Source organism: Setaria viridis, chromosome 2 (assembly GCF_005286985.2).
Source record: "Setaria viridis chromosome 2, Setaria_viridis_v4.0, whole genome shotgun sequence".
Classification (NCBI taxonomy): Eukaryota; Viridiplantae; Streptophyta; class Magnoliopsida; order Poales; family Poaceae; genus Setaria; species Setaria viridis.
In genome coordinates this window covers 44,158,508-44,180,670 of record NC_048264.2, presented here as the reverse complement: position 1 = coordinate 44,180,670, position 22,163 = coordinate 44,158,508, and the positions used below count along the sequence as shown (strand labels likewise).

Sequence of the window (22,163 nt, the reverse complement as noted above, 5' to 3'; positions counted from 1 at the left end):
TTGAGGATAACAGCAACGGCTTTGAGAGGACTGTGGCGCTGGGTTTTACGATTTTGCCCCTCTAGGAGAAGATGTGAGGCTTCGCTTTGAAATTTAGAGGAGGGATTTCTGTTTGACAAGGACCGTTCGATACTATAAAAATTCAGAAGAATCATTTGGTCTGCATACGGTGTTAGCTAGGGCCCGTGGTTGAACAAGTATCAAAGTTTTATTTGGAGCTTTAGGTGTATAAATTTGTGTTTAATTGTTGAACAATTGTTATGCCACCAAATCTTAGAGTGGCTCTTTTTTTTTTTTTTGCACCTCTATCGAACATGATGCATCCATAATGAAGTGTATCGTGCAGCGAGTGAACTGAAAGCCTTGGTGGTTTGTGTTGCATTAATTATGCTTTGCCCATAGTAAGCTTTTAGCATTAGGTAATTACTTACAGTTCTCTTCAATAGCACGGCCTGTTGCATTGATTTGATGCCGTCGATAACTTATCCTTGAGCCTATGGAAAATGCCAGCCTCAACAATGAGCTCGTAATTCCTGTTGTTTTCCCTTTCTACGGTGCTTGCTTTGAATTCTATTCACTGCATTCCAAAAGGATAGTTTTGTAAAATGAACAGTGGTTCAAAAATATTTTTTTTGCGAAGGTGCAGAAAGAATTAAACAGCTTTCTTTTCTTAAAAAAATTTCGTTTCCTTTTGTTTGCGATTGCACGTAAAACAATAGGTCATCTAACGTGAAGTTAGCATCATGCAGTGATTGTTCTAGAACAGACTGGGGCCCCAAGAGCTCAACAGTGACACACCTTACTTGCATGTACTTAACTACTTATGTTGCTTGCACCTTCTCCCCACCTCCAAATATCGCCTAGACTAGCCAGCCTAATCATGCTTAACCGATAGCATAAATAGTTGAAGAACAATTTCTTTTCCAAATTCTTTTTATATCTTCTCCCATAGTCCTTTATATTTTTCTTTATAAACAAATTCCCAAAATTCTAGATCTTGCTGTTGACCGACTGTTGTAGAGAAAACGAGTGGACCAAGGCGAGGGAAGAACGTAGCATAGAATTGCATGTAGAAGTAGTACGGAGACTTTAAAAAACAGTATGAGGAAACCAGTGAATATGAAATCATGATCCCATCTCTCTTGTCGGTGAAAACAACTTAAACAATTGTGAAATCCAAGCAGTGTTGTCTGACGTGCTCATGTCACCCCAAGGAAAGAAAAACAGCACAAATCCAAAACTCTAGTCCACTTAATACCTCTTAAGTCTTAACCTTACATCCATTAGCATATGCGCTCAGTAACAATTCTTCATTCGGGAAAAAAATCTAAAATACCATTTTTTTTTTACGTTTGTACCGTTTGAAATCATATGAACAAGTTGGAAAACGGAAAAGGTGAGACAGGGTAATAGTGGTACTAGCTGAAGAAGAAGACGGGGTAGTTGTTGGCACATTAAGCTCACAGATCACCCGACGCAGTCCCTTTCTCCTGAGCTCACTAGATTCTACCTCAAGATTTCTAACAAACTCTGATTATCCATTACTTTAGCTTTGTTTAATGATTTCTCCGATGCAATTATCACATCATTTTTCCAATCCATCGAACGTCTACAGAAAGATTCAGTTCAAGTGTAATTCCACCCCTACAATTCATGTGATTTTAATTCATAAATTTTTAAGTGTCACCGTTGCAGGAATAGATGCTCTAGACAAGTGATGTGCTGAATAGACAGGTTCTGGAAATTGAAATCATTAAAAAAATTTAATCTCATAAATTATGGTGCTACAATTATTTGTACCGATGCGATGCAATAAAAGCTGCAGTACTGCGTACTGACAGCACCAGAATTCCATAAACAGTGATAATGCATGCTTGAGTTTAGGTGTTAATTGTGCTTATGAGATTGCAATGTTTCACCACCTTTTTAGCTTTTTTGCGCGGAGTAGGTGAACTCCAGGATTTGGGTTGATCACGGGCCTTGTACTAGCATTGCTGATGCTGACTAGCCATTTTTTCCTCCAGAACTGAGGGCACGCGTTTGTTGGTAGCATTTGTTGAACTGCAATCATGAACTCATGGTACGGATCAACAAAAACGAATCGAACAAACTGCAATTATTAACTCATAATGGTGCAAATTAGCAAACCCAAATTGAACAAACTGTAACTTTAAAGCCATGGTACGAATTGCTAGCCAAACAGGTCATCTATCGATAATGTAGTTATTGTATTATCTGTAAATCTAGACATAATCGGAGTTCGACGCCTAAAACCCTTCTGTGCTAATATAAAGATCATTCAAAGTTTGTTCCATAATGGAGGTTGAACATGTGTCCTCTTTTCACACGGATGACTTAATTCCAATTTTTCTAACCTAGTGGAGGACCAGTATTTTACCCCTTTCCATGATTACAATAGGGATTACAGGTGACCTGTGACAGGCCTTCACAAAGGTTCAGTTTCTCAAGAACAAAGGACTGAGGCAGCACATCTCTCAAAGTTTAAAATGAGGTGGCACATCTCACCACATAACGTTGGCAGGTGATTCCAAGCAATCAAATAAATAACCCTATAAACAAATAAATACACACCACTTGTTGGAGCTAATGAGCACACCACAGCCCACAGTAAGAGGTCAACAGGACAAGCAGCAGATGTACTTTCAACATGCATCACTGCTAATGATACAATATTAAGGGCTAAGACATTCTTTAGTACAGCTGAGCAGTCTGCTTCCACTGCATCCATTCATCCCTCTGCCAAGTCAGGTCTGGCCTTCTGATTGGCACTTTCTCAACTAGTTTAATCACCACTCCTGTCTCATAACCCTGCTGCATAATATACTGCTGTCACTGTGCAGCTCTGGTATTTGACTTTTGTAAACTAAAAGAATACGTGCATGTTTTCAACTAGGTGCCTGAATTCTGATGTATTTGCAGACAGCCATTATCTTTTGCAACTGTAATTATTCCTTTCTCTAACCTGAAAGGTTGCCAGCCGACACTTGGACAAGATGGAAGGTGACCAAAGTGCTCGGTTTTTAAACGATTTTTAATTGGGGAGTTGCTGGTGGTCAGGTTTTCGCAAGTGTCTTGCTTTGCACTCCTGCAATGCAAAAGCATGTTTTGGAGAGGACAAATCATTCGCTCATTTGTCTGGTCTCCCCGCCTTTTCCCTCCTGAGATTTGATTGATCGATTGATTAATATAGTTTTATTTTTTTAAAAGAAGAAGAAGGAGAAGAATTGATTGATTAACTCGCGCGGGTGGAGCCTCGAGATTCGTGCCCGTCAGAGGATCAGTTAACTGTCACTCAGCTGTGGTTTTCACCTCTCTGTCAGAGATGACAGTGGAGGTATACGTGTTGCTCGACAGGCAGTTTGGGGCCATCTGGTGCATAATGGCATCTTCTTTTTGGATAATCTCGAGCTAGTGGCTACAAATGAGCTCATCTTTTCCTTAAAACGATCTCATCAGTTTTGTAGATGCTGACAATAAAGTGCAATGACTAATGATAGAGCAACAGTTTTGAACATTCGTGCGAAATTGGCCAAGAACTAGTAAAATTTAGGTAATCCGTCGCCACATCGCTGTGGGGGAATGCTACGCTGAGAAATGCTTCCTTACATGTAGAGATCATTGCAAGGAGAGGCATGCTTATCTCAAGACGCAGACACGAAATAATCACGTATTAGACGTCGTCGACCCCGGGAGGTTGCTTTGCAGCCAAGTCCTAGTTTAATGGCGCGCCTGACTTTAAGCAGCTGCATCCTTCCTCCATCAGAGAATGCAGACAAGGCCAGCAACAGCAGCAACCACACCGCTTTGTTCTCTTGGCTTCTTCGCACGAAAGAGACGCTTCAGAAAACGAAGCGAGATTTGGAGGCCCAACAGCTGATTACGCAGATCGCTGATATTTTTCTTATTGCAAAAAAGAAGAACATGGCAATTAGGTCAGGAGCCACTGAATCAGAATATCAAATGGCATCAGGTATCAGGCTTCTTTTTCTGAATGGAGCAGGATGGCCGAAAAAAGGCAGAGCCCATTCGCGAGGAGGGGAATTTTTTGTGCGCCGGTGAGGAGACCCGGGGCTTGTTTTCAATCCCCGGTGATGAGGATTGAGCAACGACCGGAGCGATTTTAACAACTTTTTTTGTGTACGTAAGCTATGCTAGGTTAGTACTGACAGTGGAAAATAATTGGCGCCAGAAATAGATGTACGAGTAAAGTTGCCCGGCTGATTTAATATTTGTTGGTGTAGATGAGGTGATAAAAGAAACAAGGAAAGGTTTCAGCATATATCTTTTTCCCCTCACGTTGAGCGTAGCTTTGGCCCAATTTTTGGACACTTGGTACACAGTGAAATGGCATCTCACTGTCAGTGTTTCTAGGCGTGGAGTGCATCAAGTAGCATGGGCTACCTACAAAGCATTCGAGTGTTCCAGCAGCAGGCTACCCTTTGCCCCCGGCGCAGCCACACTGATCGCTGGCGCTCGATCCAGCGAGACCATTGAACCCGTTGAGAGAATGAACCATTCAATCTTCTCCAATCTCCGTCACCAAAACGGATTTTAAAGCCATTATTAGTGTGTACAGACTCATCGATAACAACATTTTGCTGGAGAAGGACCAAACAGAGCGAGAGGGGATCATGGCATGGGTCTTTGGAGGCTTTCGGGGCACGCCGGCCGCCGCAAAGGGAGCATCAGGACCTGCAGAACGAGAGAGCCGGCTGGCTGCTGCATGTGCACGGGTCCACGGCGCCGTGCTCGCTCCAGCACCAGCACTCTCCCCCGCAGCGGCAGCGGTGTGGAAAAGCTGAGACCTGCCGCAGGCCGGCGTCACATGCGCCGTGTCCGGTGCGTGGCGTGGGCGCAGGGCAATGACGCGATCAAAACGCGTGCGGCGCACGAGTCGGCTCGCCTCACCGGGCACCGGCTCATCCTGTGCTCTGTGGATGTGGTGGGCTCCGGCGCACGCGCCGCGCTGTCGGTGGCTCGCAACACTGCACGAGGGCGTTCCGGAGCGCACCACGGGCCATCATTTCTACAACGAAAAAACCATCAACCTGCAAACCTATATCGACGCATCTCGTGTCCGCGACACCGTTTCGATCGGCGGCGATCAGGCGCTGGGCATCATCAGTTCATCACCCCGATCGTCTGGCCAGCGATCTTCCAAGGGTGCCCTGGTTTCGATACGTTGGATAGGGTAGGAAGGATAGGACCTGAGACGAAGACGAGCCAGTCAGCCAGCGAGCGAGGAGGCGAGAGCGACATGCCCTTGCCATTGTCACCCGCTCTCGGCGGCGAGCCAGAAGGGAGATCGAATTGGGCGGGAAGAAGCATCAGAGGCATGGACCACCAGCCCACCCAGCCGTTCCTCGCTTCTGATTGGACAAGCCCGACGTCACGCTTGCCTGCATCACATCGCAGCAACGTTTGGGTCGGTTGCGGCGTCCCTGTCGCCGCTGCGTTGCATACGATGCCCAAACGGGGGCCGGGCCTGGCGCGGCGTGGATCGTCGAAGCTGTCGCAGGTTACCCGCGCCACTTGGTCAGGTGGTATCCTTAAGATGCAGCAACCTGGGAGATTATTGTCGAATCATATCTGGAAGATCCTCACCAACTAGCTAAAACAAAGACAATGGCGCTGTATCATTGGGCCAGCTGCCCACCTTGCGACTTGCCACAGGCTGTGGTGCCATGGATCACATGCTCAAAGATTTCATGGGCGTTGGACGCTGGTGTCTTACGTACAGAATAGAGGAAGGATAAGCTGCCCAGCTCAGAGTTCTTTTTAAGAAGCAACAGGGGAAGAGGATTAGAGCACGAAACCTCCTGGATTATGGAACCAAAGATAATGATCCGAGTTTCGCAAAAAAGAGATGAAAGATAATGATCCAAAAATGTGGTGTACACTATACACAGACATGAACCATTGGTCAAGCACACATCAGTACATCACCTCTGAACCAGAGAGATTGCAAGCATACCAGGCGGCAGGCGCTAAGCTAGGAGCATCGCTGGACGCTGGAGCACCTAGCCCTCCAGCCCGGTCGGACCAGCCGAGATCCACAGCCAAAGCCGACGCAAGCTGCTCTGGCTTGCCCCCAACGCTTCAATGCATGAGCCGTCCAGCTCAGCTGCGGGCAGAAATGAAACCACAGATCTGAATCTAACTGAATCGTACAGGACTTGGTATCATGAGGGGTCTACTTGCTCTCCACACAATATGGTCCAGTCAGGCTGCCTGCACAAGTTTTCAGACGCATCATCTCCTCCAGCATACAGTCGGTTCAACTGCTTGAATGACATTTCTACCTAGGCATGCCTTCTACCTAATAAATGGGCTACCATCAAAAGGGAGAGCTTGCGGTACGCACAAAATTTCCTGAATTATTTCCAGCGCAATACAAGCATTTTCAATCATAATCTACTCTACACTAAGGATCGGTGCCTTAGCAACTGAAATTTCCTACGGCTGAATAATATACAGTCTGGCAACTTATTCAGGGGCACTTCACGGCAGCCCATCCTCTGCTTCAGTGGCCCTGAAACAGGAAAATGTGGAATCATCGTTAGAGTTCAATCCTGCATGACAACTGAAGCAAGTCGATGCATTAGACAAGAGAATCAAAGGCACATAGAACTGTTTGATCAAAATGCAGCCACCTTTTTTTTAAAAAAAAAGACCAAAATCTCTCATAAGGGCAATGCTACAACAGACAATCCAACAGACGCAAGCCCACACTGCACTCAAGCCCTTCAGCACGAATTTAGACAGTCCAAATGGATGAACAAAGATGATTTCTTGTCAGCACGGATGGAAATTTGAGTTTGTTAGAATAACATCTTTGTTTTGGACTCATCGAGTATCCATGTTGGTGAGCCGATAAAACCGGATGGGCTAGAACTAAACTAGATAAAATAAATTAACAAGAGGTACTGGGTATATGAAAATTCATCGGAAGCACAAAATGAGGAAATTACTAAAACAAATTCTAGTACCTGGATCAGGAGCTCCTGTGAAATGAATTCTAATGCATACTAGAAACAGATGCATCCTGCATTCATATAAAGATGTCATCAGCCACAATAAATACAGGGCAATCCACTTTGTATGGACAAGTATCAGGAGCTACTTACTTGAATCATTGCACTGAAGCTTTGAAGCCCATGGTGATTTGCAGCCGGAGCAGGAACATTCAATGATGATCCATTAGCATTTGTTGCATTGCCTTCGTTGTCTTCATTTGTAGATTTGGCAGTCCTCCTCCATCGCTTCAGCAGATATTTTTGAGGTAGCTCTTTGATATTTCTGTAGTCCAGCACCTTCAGCATGTGACAACATGGGATGCCCATAAACTCAAACTTCCTACAAGTGCACACACAGGAGCAATCGCTTGAATCAAATCGAACAAAGTGTTCCTTGGGTTTCTCAGATGAAGCAACCTTGTACTCAGATGTTGTCCCAGCCTCCCCACAACTGAATAACACAGAGTCCATGAATAGCTCAAACTCTTTACGAAAGATCTCAAACACCACTGGTGTATATGTATGAGCAGCTTGCTTTAGCATCTTGGCTGGGGGTATTCTTGGATAGCTCTGACTAGCTTGGAAGTCAGCTTGCAGCTCAGCATAGCGATGTTCATCCACTGCTCTTTCATAGTGCTTGAAGAAGGACAGTAGTTCCAGTTGAGGACTCAAGAACTTCTTCAAAATACTACTGAAACTCTCGACTTGAAGTGCACTTATGATGTCAGCACAAAATATATGCCTATCATATGCCAAGGCCCATTGTTCCTTCTCATCAAACACTTTAGACAGCCATTCGTTATGTCTAAGATCATACTTTTCTAGCATACTTCTCCATGCAAACAAGAATTCATCTCCATCCTCATAGCCAAAGACACATTTGCTAAAGTCCTTTGCAAATGTCTTTGAACCTTGGAAGACATGATTGAGATGCTTAAGAGAATTCTGATATATATGCCAAGCACAAATTCGTTGTGTGGTATTTGGCCAGGCTGCTGCCATTGCACTACTCAATGGAATAGATTGATCTATTAAAGCTACAGTAGGCTGTTTTCCATGCATAGCAATCTTAAAACTCTCAAAAAGCCACTTGTATGATTCAAATGATTCATCATAAAGCATAGCTGCACCAAAAATAATTGTTTGTTTATGATGATTCACACCAAGGAACAATGCAAGTGGCCTACCATATCCATTTATTTTGTATGTTGTGTCTAAGCAGAGTACATCACCGAAGTAGTTGAAGTCATCTCTTGATTTTGGGTCTGCCCAAAAAAAGTTAGTCAGCCTGTCATCCTCATCAATCTGCGTAGTGTAAAAGAACGAGGGGTTATCCATTTGCATTGTCTGCAGATATTTCAATATTGCTCCACCATCACCAGGTTGCATAGCCTTCATACGCTTCGAACGGAGATAATTCTTGTAATCAGCTGGAAGGAGAGAGATGTTCCGAAGGAAACTGACTTGTCTCACAACAAGATCACCAGTTGCTTTTGTTGTTGGTGTCACTACAGAATCATCTGATAGTTCTGCTTCTCCAGACTGAAGTTCTGTCAATATCCTCTGCGACCTTAACATATGCATTGTAGAAGGAGGGGCCAGCTGATGATTGTGTTCTGCTTTGAAATCGGTCACTCTATACTTGCACTCCGGTGTGACTTTAATAATCAATCTCGCTGGGCAACCAATTCGTGTATCCAATCTTGGCTTCTTTGCTTCCAGTGATTTTTTATCCCTGTTGTAGCCTTCTCTTGAGCACACAAAAGTCCTTACTTTGGTAATATTTTCAGAAGATTTATGTGATGTACTTTTTCTAACACTAAAGCCAATATGGCCAGCATATTTGTTGTAAAATTCGTATGCCTTTTCCTCACTCTCAAATTCCATGCCTACTTCTGGAACTAGCTTTGCGAGTGCAGCCTCATCTATGGGCGGTTCAGCTTCTATCATTCTTCTCATTTTACCCTGAATAACCAATCGTGAAATGTTTGAGTAGAAGGTAAAGAGTCATAATGAGGAATATTTTGTTGCATCAGATTTTCCTCACTATGCCAAAATGGGAGGAACATGACCGATAGAGCAGCAATCTTAGCCATAATGGAAAAATAAATAAATATATGAAAGAGACGTCTCTTATTTTTGCTGTAAGTAGCATGTGCCGTATGGTCTTCAATCCTAACATGCTAGATCAAAGTTATTCCGAGACAGCAAAAAATGATTTTCTCTGCTCCTTTCCCTGAAAGAGTTGAGGTCTCTCTGGACTTCTCTTTCCAAGGGAAAGGAGATATTATTCTGAAGGAAAATAGGAAGTGTGACTAAATACAATGCATCATGCAGATCAAGGAGGTGAACAATCAGAACATTTGATAAGTAATCCAATTATTTCATGATAGTCAAAGATAACGGATCAATAATTCACTTTTAAAAGAAGTTGTGCCACTGCAGACAATATGTACAACCTGGCACCCTGTGTGAGGAGTGCTATGGTTGCTTGCAGGTTGCAACCTGTGATCTCAAGAAAAATCACAATGCATAACCTCTAAACAGACAAGGAGAAAATTACCCTTACAGTTACAGTGCATGAAACCTAGTCCAAATTAAAGCAGCACAATGAGTACCTTTGAAAAGATAGTACTTGTGAACCAGAAAGTTAACCCTATGCCTAGCTATAACATCTCAAAGAAGTTGATAAAGGGAGCTCCTCAACATTCAAATTGCTGATTGCAAAGCGACTGCCAAGAGTAAGCAACATAAGAAAAGTTGAAAATAACTCTTTCATGGCTACTCCACCGTCCGCAAATAAGTTCTTTTAGCATTCAAATTTTGTTCCACAAAGTGGTGCGCCCTTAGCTTCTAGTAAGGCTCATCTAATTGAAGCATAAGAGTACTTCAGAACATAAGAGCATGGTTTTACCTTCCTGTAAGCAATGCCACACGCATTGCAAAGAGTTCTTGGGCCATCAGGGCCACGCCGCATATGGGGCGTCGCATTGCCAGATATCCCGCACCGCAGGCACCTGATGGAATCACAGTAAAGGGATGAGTGAATCAAACACCAGGCTTCAACCAAAACCATTTCTGAAAAGGAGAAGCATAAAAATAAATTCCGAAGTAGAGCAAGAGCACTGGGACTGCTCCACAGCAAGCAACCAACGCGCAGAGGCGAGACCGTTCCCTCTCCCAGCGGACCGACGGCGACTAAACACGAGTAATTTGCCACAAACACAGCAACAGGAAGAAGCTCTTGGGCGCGCCCACGTACCGCACGTGGCCCTCGAGGCCGTCGTCGGCGGTGTCGCGGAGGAGCTCCAGCTCCTGCTCCACCGGCGCCGGCGGCGCGCCGTACGGATGAAGCTCCCCTCCGCCCCCATCCGGGGCCACCAGCATGTGCATCATTGCATCACCGCCCTGCCATGGCAACATTCGCATGAAAAAAAATCCCCCAAAAAATGAAAAAATCGCAAAAATGGCGGAATCGAGTTGGGTTCGCACCAGGGGAGGGACCAGGGAGTAGTTTGGAGCGAAATTCTGCGCGATTTTCGCGATTTTTTTAGGCTGTTCCGGATTGGAGTTAGGGTTTGGAGCGGGGAGACGATGAGCGGACGCAGGGGAGTAGGAGGGGAGGGGTCAGCGGGATCCGGTGCGGCGGCAGGGTTAGTGGCCCTCGTGCGGCAGCGGCCATCGTGCGACACGTGTACCTGCACGCCTTCAGATGGGCCCAGGAATGGCACTATTTGCTCACTGACATGTGGGTTGTCTTGGGCCCACCTGCCAGAAACCGCAGAGTGAAAAGGAGCAGAAGAGAGAAGCCGAGAAGGGGACAAGAGGAGTTACGCAGCTGAAGGTGAGAAGAAGACAGAGGCGACGAGACCACCATGAGCGCTCTCAAGTTCTGCCGCGAATGGTAAAAGCCACGATTTTTTTTAGCATTCCTGTTTTCATCTCAAGATTCGCTCTTCGATCGAAGACTCTTGTGGTTTGATTCGTGTTCTAAAATTCTCCTTGTTTTGTTTTCACCGCAGCAACAACATGCTGTACCCGCGGGAGGACAAGGAGACCCGCACCCTCCTCTACGCTTGCCAGTCCTGCGAGCATCAGGTGGTTCCCGTGTTCCTCCCCATATTAATCCCCTTTTTTCCCTCAGATTTTGTTGTTGATTCGTGGAAGCCCTAGGTTCACCAGGGGAGCGGGGGTCAGGTAGGTTTAGGACGGGTTTAGTGATCTTCTGTGTAAGGATGGAGATGGATGCAAATATAGGTCTGGAGGTACATTGTTTCCTTTGTGATTTCTTTGTTCATGGTGGACGTTTTTAGGCTGGCATTCTTACTATTGCGTATTCTGCATCTAAATTTTGGTTTCATGATGGTACCTATTTTGGTTCTGTTGGAAACACTGATACTTCATGTTTCTTGAACGGAAAAGTTGGTTCTACAACACTGATAGAATGCCGTTTTAGAAACACGTACCATTGAATTCACTCAGTTAACTTTAGTACCATCGACAGACTGCTCAGTTTGGAAATTTACTACTCCGTTACCGGATGGATTTGGTCGCAATGTGATCTATCATCTGAGAGACGTCAAAGTTTTCGAGGTGTCTTGTCATTGGAAGCAGTGAACTTGTTAAAGAACAGCTCAATCCCTAGAGGAGGATCCCTTCATTAGGGCATTTTGATAGGACTAACCAGCTAATAGCATGACATTTACTGAACTTTCTGATTTCTTTCGCATCATTCCATTCATTTTTCTCTTTCCTTTCTGTTGTGGTACTAGTGTTAATGTTATAATATTTTTCTTATTCTTGATGAGCTTTTGAAATACTTCAGCTGTTCAAATCTAATTTCAGAAATCTTGAGCCCTCATAATGGTTATGTATGTGGAGTCCACTATTAATCTTTGTTAAAATTTGTGCAATGCTTAAATGGTGGAGCTCAGAAGCACCTCTCTTGACTTGGTACATATTTTAATAGGGGTAAGCATGGTCCAATTGCATTAACAATTACATATCTGTTGGGGCTCTGTGGCCAGGGCACATGTGTGGTTGAGTAACTATTGAAACAGTGGGAGTAATTACAGTCTAAACTTTTATTTTAAAAAATTACAGACTAAACTGTAGTCGCAGAAACCCACCGTAAAAATATTTTAGCAAGGGGAACCCAGCTTGAAACTGAATGCCTTTGAAAAGAAGCCATGTATGTTGCTTTCTAAGGTTTTCTTGTTTCCTTAGATGTACTTTCTTTTGTGTGCAGTGAAGCATGAGCTTTTCTCATTGCTGATTTGTACATACAGTTTTCACATGTGCTCAGAATATTTGGTTTTCAATTAACAAGCATGCTCATAGTTTGATTGATCATTCCACTATGTGAACAGGAGGTTGCTTCAGATACTTGTGTGTACAAAAGGGTTCTTCGTAAGCCTTCTGGTGAACCCAAAGATGTCCTGAAGGATGTAGCAGCTGATCCTAGCCTGCCTCGCACCAGAAGTGTTAGATGCTACAACTGCAACCATCCAGAAGCTGCTTTTTTCCAGGTTTGTACACTGGTGCTGTTTACATACCATAGTTGTCACCGGAGATGATGATCGTGTCGTTTCATCTATACAGCTAGAAGCTAATACAAAATCATGACGAAGTTTGTTAGTACACTGGCATTCATAATAATAGCGCGTACTGTTGCTTGATTTGTTGGGAATTCGTGGTTAGGGAGGGTTTACATCTTTAGCCAAGCCAAATTGGATCAGATAACCCCTGTAGTATCCACCTAGTGTGTACAATGAAGCTTGAACCAACCTGTCCATATGGAATCAAATTATCATCTACCATTTAACATTCCAATTTCCTGGGTATCGTAATCTGTCACATTGCTCAAGAAACTTGGTCCCAAATGCTCCAATGGTCCCAAACCAGTATTATTAGTAGAAGCTACTTGATTTCCCCTGACCTTTTGTGCATCAGAACGTGCATTGCATATTTTTGGAACTTGACTGCAATACCCGACACATTACTGCTAGTTGTGGAATCCTTCGTACTTCACAGACTGTCTAGTGCATCGAATCATTCTGTCATTGCTGGTAACAACTTAACATGTATTCTGACGCCTTGAACTTGCAGGCCCCAACTAAGGGAGAGAAAGCCATGACGCTGTACTTCATCTGCTGCAACCCGAGCTGTGGCCACAGGTGGAGGGACTGAGAAGGATCCGGGTCTGGGAAATCAGTCCCAGAATGATCACTATTCTCTCCACAAAACTTAGTAGTAGACTGGTAGTTGTTGGCACGAACCTTCACCTGCAGTCTGTGACTGGACCGGTACCGCTGGTTAAGAAGACTTTGATGCAAACCTGCCCTTTGTATGCGTGCTTGGTTTTCATTGTTAGCTTATCGCCAGGGTAATGTTGTGTGACAAGATCCGGTGTAACTATTCTCGCGTCTTCATTGGCGAGTGCTGGAAGCTTATATAAACGAAAGCTCGTGATCCGAACGGAAAATCTAATCTGTGGATTCCCAACAGATGCAGTGTAGTTTTTACCAAGTCTTCCATGCTGCTGAAGTATGCTACACGGACTTTCGATTCAATTATGTAGAAGCAATCGCGGTGCTGGAATCGAACTGACGAAGTTCAGTTACTGAACGAAGCGCCGGGCTTGTGTCAACATGTGAATTGTTGAAACCCCAAGTGGCCCGTTTACACCATTTCCTACTGAGATAAACATAAAACATGGTCGCATCTCTATCACGCCTTGCTCACATGTTTGGACCCTCGTACAAGAATTTTTTTTATAAACAAAGTTTTGTTAAATTTTGAGGCCATTAGATTACATTGAAATCATGATACACACAGCCTTATAAAAAAGAAAAGAAAAATCCGGACACTTGAGCAACTCTCAATCCGCATATCTAACTTTGCCGGACCCTTCCTGCTGCTGCAGTGAGTGCGTGCACAACATCACTACCATGTATGCAGGTTCTCAACCAAGCGATCGAGTTGCAGCCGTCTACATGCCTATCCATCTATCCATGATCCTCCATCCATCTACTATGCCTATCTATCAACGGTCAACAGCACTTGTTACATCTCGAAAAGCATTCTAAAATGCGTTTGGTTCCTTGACCTAAAGTTTAGTCCGTATCCCATCGAATCTTTGAAGGCTAATTAGGAGGACTAAATATGAGTTAATTATAAAACTAATTGCACAGATGGAGGCTAAACGGCGAGACGAATCTATTAAGCCTAATTAGTTCATAAAATACTAATTATGTATTTTATGAACTAATTAGGCTTAATAGATTCGTCTCGCCGTTTAGCCTCCAGTGCAATATATTTTATAAATAGTCTATGTTTAATATTTCTAATTAGTATCTAAACATTCGATGTGATAAGTGCTAAAGTTTAGGGTGGGAACCAAACACCTCCTTAACCTTCGGAGCGAAAAATGGTTACGTTTAGACCTAAGACAAAAATCTGTTCCGATTGAGACAAAACTTTACAGCGAGATCTCTCACCACTGGTAACGGAACGTTACCAAAGCCCAAAAGCATGCTGAACTTTCACCCTCGATCTCCTCGCCAACACTCGGAGCAAAGGCACCCGACCATGAAACTGAAAACGGGCACCGCCAGCCTCCTAGCAGCCTCGCTTTTGAACCATAATATTGCTCATCGCCAACACACACTGCTGACATGCAATTTGCAAAAAATTAGACAAAGTTTGTTTGGCCTGAGACAAAATCCGTTCCATCTTTGCCAAAACTTTACAGCAAAAACAAAAAACTGAGACCGGCGCGTAAAACAAAACTGCCACGGCTCACTGAAGTTAGGGAAAAGAAGAGGGTTCCAAATAACGTATATGCGTTACACGTTCAAGCACATCATGATGCCTGAGGCTCTCGTATCATCTGAAAGTTGGCCGCGCTGAGGGAAAAGGCAGCTGCGCTAGACAAAACTGATGCTGGAAACCTTTTGCATGGCTTGCTGCAAGGCCCTTCACCCGGTTGGTAGCTTACGTTCTCACAGTTTGTTGCGGGGATCAGGTCCCTTTTCCCGGTTCCGCCAAAGATGAGTCACTGGCTCGGCGAAATCCACCTTGCCCTTTCCTGTTTTCAAGCTCAGGTACTTGGTAAGTGTACACCACTTAACCTACACATGTTAAAAAACAGGCCCTACGCGGTGGTACTGTGCGGGTATTATTTTGTAAATGTCGATAAATATAAGGGTCGGAATGAGTATAAGAAAAGCGTAAAGTGAAGGGGTGTGACGCGGTGTTTACGCGGAGCGGCGTCTATAAAACGGAAGCATCGGTTCATGAAACCTCAGTGATCTGCATAGTCAAATTAGGTTAGCCACCGGAAGGCGCCTTCTCTACAGAGTAGTCCTCTAGCGCAAAATTGGTATACACATTTCAACAACAAGGTTCATATGGTGATGAAAGGAGCGGGTGTTCGGCGTCACGACTAGAGTACTCCGATCCATAAGAGGTATATAATTTCAAATTCCATTTGTGTTTACTCAAGAAGAATTGTAGATCCAGTCATCTCAATACAAACAAGAATGCTTTGAATCGAACTTGGATGTGAAAGATTATAGCATGATACATTGTTTTATCCTAATTTTTGTTGGATCTACAAGCGCCAACATGGTCTTCCATGTTGTGTTTCATGATTCATCCATGAAAGAACCTATATATATTCTCTTCATGTTTTTGTAGCAGGTACGCCAAGATGTCAGCAAAACAGATTTCTCTGGGACGAAAAAAGCAAAAAAGGTATAAGATAATCACGGGTGTGTGCGTATGGTGGTGTGTACATGCCTGCGTCATCCCTGTAATCGAAAAAAAGCAGAGAGGAATGGAGAACAAACTGCCCCTGCCAGCCCCTCGAGCCCTACATAAACCCCCTCCCTCCCTCCACGCTCGACGCACCAGCTCACTCCTCACTCTCGACCACGCCACGCACAAGATAATGACTCGAGGGACGGGAATGCTGGGAGGCAGGGCGTCGACGATCCGCAACCTGCTAGCCCTGGCGGATCCCGGCTGGTCGTCGCCGCCATCCCCATCCGGCAGCGCCACCCGCGTCCCCGACGGCAGCCTCTTCGCCGCCAGCTACGACGTGCCGCCGCGGCGCCCGTGGCGGCCCGCCGCCCCCACGGTGAGGAAGCTCCCGGGGCTTCCCTCCTGCAACCCCGAGACCAGCGTCGGCCTCTTGGCCGCCGTCGCCGAGCCCGCCTCCCCACGCCTCCGCGTCGCCGGACAAGTCCGCGCCGGCGCGTCCGGCATCATGGCAGCGGTGATCGCGGACCTCAACGGTGACGGCACGAGCGACACCGAGGTCTTGATCGCCTGCAAGCGCTGCCACCGCCGTTTGAACGACAGGGCCGTCTACCTTTACATGTAAGCCTCGAGACGCCATTGTTTAGCTTGCTCTCCTCGTGCACGACGTTTTCAGTTTTCACTGCACCCATATGCTAGCTGCTGACTACTCTTTTTTTGGCTGGCAGGGACAAGGGATTCTGCATGCCGGAGTGCAGGTACGAGTACTTCCAACAAGAACTCTACGAGAAGAGGCGGAGGCTCACCGCCGAGACACGGGAGAGCAGGAGGGCCTCGAGGAATGGCAACGCGGACCTGCATACGGAGGCGGCAGATCGGAGCTCCAGGTCCATCTTCTTCGTCGCCGACGACTCCGTGGCATTCCCTTGAAACACAGCTGCATCGTTTTCGTCGTATATATGCAGTAAAAGCAGCAGTCTCGTGTTTCAATGTTGTAAAAAGAGAGTACCATCGATCTATGGTATATGTTTCCTTGTGTGGTGTTGTACATGTGTCTGCGTGAGAGAGTTCTAGCTAGGACAACGATGGAGATTGCTTTTGGAGGAGAACATGTGCCCAACCTTGAAATTACAGAGATGATGTTGCAGTTTTCCTTCTAAACTTTCCAACAGAAATGCCATATAAGTACATTATACATATGCCTATTTTACGATGAGTGCTGAACTGTCTTGTGAATTTTGCATTCTTCTTGTTTCTTTTCCCGCTTATTATTGTCGTTAATTCACAGTGATTGCGTGCATTGATCTCATCGGAGAGAATGTTACAACGCGCCAGAGAGGATGCATTTGGAACAAAGCTTCACATTGGAATAAAGCATCCAGCCTCCACCTAAAGAAATATGTCTTCATATCATATTGCCATGCAATTTTGCTCATGTATATATGGATCCCGGATGTAACAGTTCTTATCCGTTCAAGAAATGCATTTTCAGATCTAACCCTGCATCAAAACAAAAGAGCATTTTTTATGGTGTCACTTGTCGACAACTCAAGAGACAAATCAACGCACAGCCACAATTCATCTGAGGCCTGCCGGCCCAAAACCGCCAGCAAACTAACCTGACCTAGCGAACAATTCAGGTATCTGCAGCCTGCAGGCCCATGTCAGCCTGCAGCGAACAATTCAGGTATCACTGGATCTCCCAGCAGCACAAGTACTAAATGATCTAGACGGCAGGTAATTCGATGGCCACTTCACAAGATCGTGGAATTTCTTTGATTATGATGTATATTTTGATTCCATAGAAAGGCCATGCATATTTTTGTTACATACTAGGAGTTCATTTCTTTGATTAGATGCGGTCCAACTAAATTACTGACCAAATGATGACCGACCCATTTACTATATGCTCATGTGCCCTAGTACTGTAACTCACCACTGCCCACCTTGGCCATGGACCATACTGTAAAACTAAGCTTCACCACATCAAGAGCCGTAGTAGTACGAACCAAAACGGCTGATTACGCAAAGATTCGATAAAAATTTACGTTGTTATATGTTACTTGTAGGGTAGTTCAACACACTTCATCAACAACAAAAAAGAAAAGAAAAGAAAAGAAAGCAGACAAACTTGTATAGTTCGGCAGCCCAGCCAAGGATCCAGGCCCACCGTCAGTCACTCAGCCCCTGGAAGTGTTGTGGGCTTATGGCCCGAGAAAATCAGAATCAGCCACCACGCGCAGATCGGCCGGAGTTCAAGCCAACATGTTACTTCCGGTTTTTGAGATTCGTGCGGGTACTCCTCCGTCCTTGGATGCTGATCCTTCTCTCTCAACCCTAGCCCGTGCACCGATGCTCCCCTGCCCGCTGTCGCTGTGCTTGAGCCCGACCCGAATAATAAACTGAATTAATTTTACACAAGAAAATGATGGGCGCCCGACTCGAGCCAGTCCAAACTGGGCCCGATTTTGTTTATCCTGGTGGAGTTAATGGACGGGCTTGGGCGAAGATTTTGGACCCGAAAGAAACCAAGTCTTGTCTCAATTTAATTTTTATTTACACCATTGTACCTCTTACAATGAAATCTCCAAAATAAGACTCCACTTGTGTATATTTATTGAACAAACGCTTGCTCTCAGATGTATTATTTGTAACAAATATGCATGCATGTTCATGGGGGAAAATGTACCGTAGAGGGAGCCGATTTTTAGATGCGCATAATGATGCTTAACTTGAACCGAAGAAAAATGAAAAAGGCCGGGTCAAAACGAGCCACGGTCGCTCTTTCACGGACTGAAGACGAAAGAAAACACGTCGAGAGGGGAGGAGTGGACGGGAGGCGGTCGAAGCGCCATTTCTCATCGCGTGGTCGGATCTCATCAGAACATTTTCGGCGAACAAGCTTCAAGCTCCGGCGAAGCGCACCGCCGCGCACGCGGGAGCGGTGGGATAGGGGAGCGCGGTGCAGGGCGAGGCCGCAGCGCTCGCGATGCACGTCCCACGTGTCGTCCCCGGTAGCGTTAGGTTCGAACGGTTGGTTCGTTGGTTGGACCACGGCGATGGCATGGACGGATCCGTGCTGTGCAGTACACACCTTCCGTCTACAGGTGCACGGTGAAAGCTATAGCTCGTGCCATCGTGCGCAAGTGTAAAAACGTAAAACTTTTTTTTTTCTTTCCCCCGGTATTTCGGATGAAGCAATTCGGAGCTTATGTACTCCGGCGGGCATCTTCCGGCGGTTGACACGTAGTGGGGAGAGAAGAGGAGCATCAAGTTAGTGCGGTAGTTAATGTTTGTTGTTTTGATGCTAATGAGCAGAGGACCATGGAACATTGTTCTGACGACCAAGGTGCCGGCGGGACCAAAGGAACAATTATATCTTTTTTACATAAAATCAGCTTTTAACTAAACCTGCAAACAAAAGATGAATATTGAAGATTTTCTGCATATTCTTGCACACATCTTTCAAACAAAAGGAATTCAAAATATTCATCCGCAAAACATTTTTTTCATTTTCAACATACATTTATCACGCAAGTGTTGCTGGAAACATGTACCTTCTTTTTTTTAACAACTGTTGCAACGAGAATTTCATAATAAATTTTCAAGAACTTGAAAAATCATGGAAATATTTATTGCTGTACAGACATTAGCAAGCTGACACTCACAACAACAAAATTAAATAAAAAATAAGATCCTTCAAAAAATCGAAAGCCAAATTTTAGATCTTATATTCTTCTCGATCAATGTCCAGGCACATAACTTCAAATCTCGCAAGAAACATCAAGCAATGCGATGCTCGTCAGCGCGTTACTTGCCGGATCTACTCCTCCACCCTTCTCCGGCGATGCTGAGCCGTGCGCCGCCATGGGAGGGTAGAGGGTAGCACCTGTGGTGGGGGATTCGAGCGCCAATGGTGTTACCGTCCATGGATCTTGTCAGACGAGGCTCCGAGCACGTGGTTCTTGCTGATGCTTGCCTTCTCATCCTCATTGATGCTGGCCGCAGCCTCCTCCTCAACCTTGACCTCGAGCGCATTAATGCCGGAATTCTCATGGATCCTGAATTAGGCGAGCTTCACCATGGCGGTCGTGGAGCAAGGTGGTTGCGGCATACAAGAGGAGAGTGTTGGGGATCGCCAAAATCTAAACACCCTTGAGCGCTGTAGGTGGGATAAAAACCCTTTAACCTCGCAAGTCTCGAACTAAGAAGCAAAACTTAGTTAACCTTGCACATTCCATGGTGACACCTCTAGTAGTAAAACTCGTACCCTCGCATCACCTCTGCTAGTGGAAGGGCTCAAGGCTGGTGGCTGACGACAATAATGGCTAGACTCCAACTGAGCTAACCTTCGAGTGTTCAAAGTCGGTTCCGGACACCGAGTTTTTACCTTTTTACTCTTTACTCGGGAACATTACTCGGAGGAGAACTGCGCGAGGCTATGAGTTCTCAACGAAACTTAACGAAGTAGGCGCCTCAAGGCTGGACGTCCATCTCGGATCGTGGATGGAGCCTTGAGGCTAGAGGGTCAACTTGACGCGAAGACGAAGTCTCGAGGTTGGAAAGTGGGAGGCGTGAGAAACGTGACCACGTTGAAGAGTTCAATTTGTACACGTTTCTTCCAATGACCTTTATGTTCGGCATATCCTAGGAATGTAGTGGTTGAGAAAGAATATTTTTGAATGTAAAGTGGCTTAAAAGGGGAGCCCTACCTGTTTGTACAGGAAGATCAACTTTTTCCAATTCCAAGTGTTATTCTCTAAATTTGTTTGGTGTCGAGTTACTTTTGAGACCAACAGAGAGGATGAATCAAGAAGCCATCTGAAAACTGTGAGAAAGAGTGTGGATCTCACCTTTGCGTTGCCGAATCTCGCCGCCGTGTGGATTCCGACGAGATCTGCGTCCCCACCTCAGATCCACCCTCCTCTTGCATTGGATCCGGCCGCGGCCTCCTCGGTCATACCGACGGACAGAGACACCATGAGACGGGAAAGACTACAGAGAAGACAGAGAGGAGGAGATAGAACCGGTAGCCGCGGGGGTGACCGGGTGGGATAATGGGATGGGAAAAAAGGCAAACACCGGCCATTAAGGTAGCGCTAATCTCCTTTCCAATTCCCGTTCTCTCGCCTTAATGCGCTGGCTGATTTGATTGCAATTTGTCCGCTAGATATCCATCCAAGGGCAGCCGAAGACCACCTCCCCGGTTGGCAACCTCCGGAAGGGATTTTCTAGGTATTTCCCATGCTTGAACACGTACACCTACTGGTAATGTATCTTTTACTGGATTCCATCCCCGGAACGAAACACAGCGACGCCGCGCCGTGCAGGCTTCGAAGTTTCGAGCCGCACGGCAAAGGGCATGAGCAGTGAGTAGCGACTGGCTCATCTCGCGTGGTAGTCCACGCGCGCCATGTGCCGCCGCGCCCGTTCCTGTCCGCACACACAGCGCAGCGCACCTGCCGTGCCCACACGGCGACACTGTACGGCGCCTGCAGTGTCTACTGTACCCGCATTACGCGCCAAAGCAATCCCACGTTGCAGCACCGCTCCCTCCAACATATATATATATATATATATATATATATATATATATATATATATATATATATATATATATAACTACGCGACGGGATGTGCGTCTCGTCCAGTGGTGGGCTTCTGGTACAGGTCTAGCCGTCTAGGATTCATTGAAGCTGTGTCTCAGAAGGTCGTCAGGATCATGAACCATGGATATCGTATCATATATTCATATACGGTGCAGGCGGTTGACGGCGTTGCCCACAGGTACAGGAGCTCATTGCGCCTTGTTTATAAAAAAACAATCGGCATGCGGTGAAATAAACCTGAAGGATGAAGAAAACTAGAAGAGGGGGACAGGGCCATGGCCAGGAAAACGAGAGATTTTTTTTAAAAAAAAAACATTAGGAGGAGCACTGTCTTGCATTTAAGAGAGAAAGCAGTTCATAGTTCATAGTATAAAAGATTGACGATTACATAGAAATAATTGAAACACATTGACTCTAGCATACTGGGGCTGCTAGATTGTCTACCGAAGCAGCTGTTCCTCACCCGAAAGCGGTGTCCCGCAGGCTTTCTGTCTTGTTAGAATGTTTGTCTTGATGAGCTTCAAAACCTGATCCGGTCACCTTGTAACATTGTCAAACGTCCACCGATTCCTTTCCTTCCGCATGTTCCAGGTGGCGTACGTTACCCATAGCCGCGACCGATCGCCTTTGTTTAAGGAAATCGAGAGATTCCTGCGTGCGTGATGCCCATGCGCGCATGTTGGGCCTTGTTTAGTTGTCAAAATTGGAAGTGTCAAAATTACTGTGCGGCACTATAGCACACTGTAGCGTTTCG

The 22,163-nt window shown here is 45.5% G+C and overlaps 2 protein-coding genes across 2 annotated transcripts; one reads left to right on the top strand and one right to left on the bottom strand.

Annotated features, from left to right (window-relative positions):
• Window positions 1–5,872: 5,872 nt before the first annotated feature.
• On the bottom strand, window positions 5,873–10,679 carry LOC117844778 (protein FAR1-RELATED SEQUENCE 5). Its single transcript, XM_034725564.2, has 6 exons — window positions 10,530–10,679; window positions 10,300–10,445; window positions 9,952–10,054; window positions 7,149–9,002; window positions 7,011–7,066; window positions 5,873–6,553 (listed from the first exon to the last, which is right to left on the bottom strand). The coding sequence occupies exons 2-5, from the start codon at window positions 10,431–10,433 to the stop codon at window positions 7,040–7,042; spliced, it is 2,118 nt and encodes a 705-aa protein (XP_034581455.1). The 5' UTR covers window positions 10,434–10,445; window positions 10,530–10,679; the 3' UTR covers window positions 5,873–6,553; window positions 7,011–7,039.
• Window positions 10,680–10,793: 114 nt separating this feature from the next.
• On the top strand, window positions 10,794–13,543 carry LOC117844779 (DNA-directed RNA polymerases II, IV and V subunit 9A). Its single transcript, XM_034725565.2, has 4 exons — window positions 10,794–10,941; window positions 11,060–11,135; window positions 12,407–12,565; window positions 13,146–13,543. The coding sequence occupies exons 1-4, from the start codon at window positions 10,913–10,915 to the stop codon at window positions 13,224–13,226; spliced, it is 345 nt and encodes a 114-aa protein (XP_034581456.1). The 5' UTR covers window positions 10,794–10,912; the 3' UTR covers window positions 13,227–13,543.
• Window positions 13,544–22,163: the final 8,620 nt, after the last annotated feature.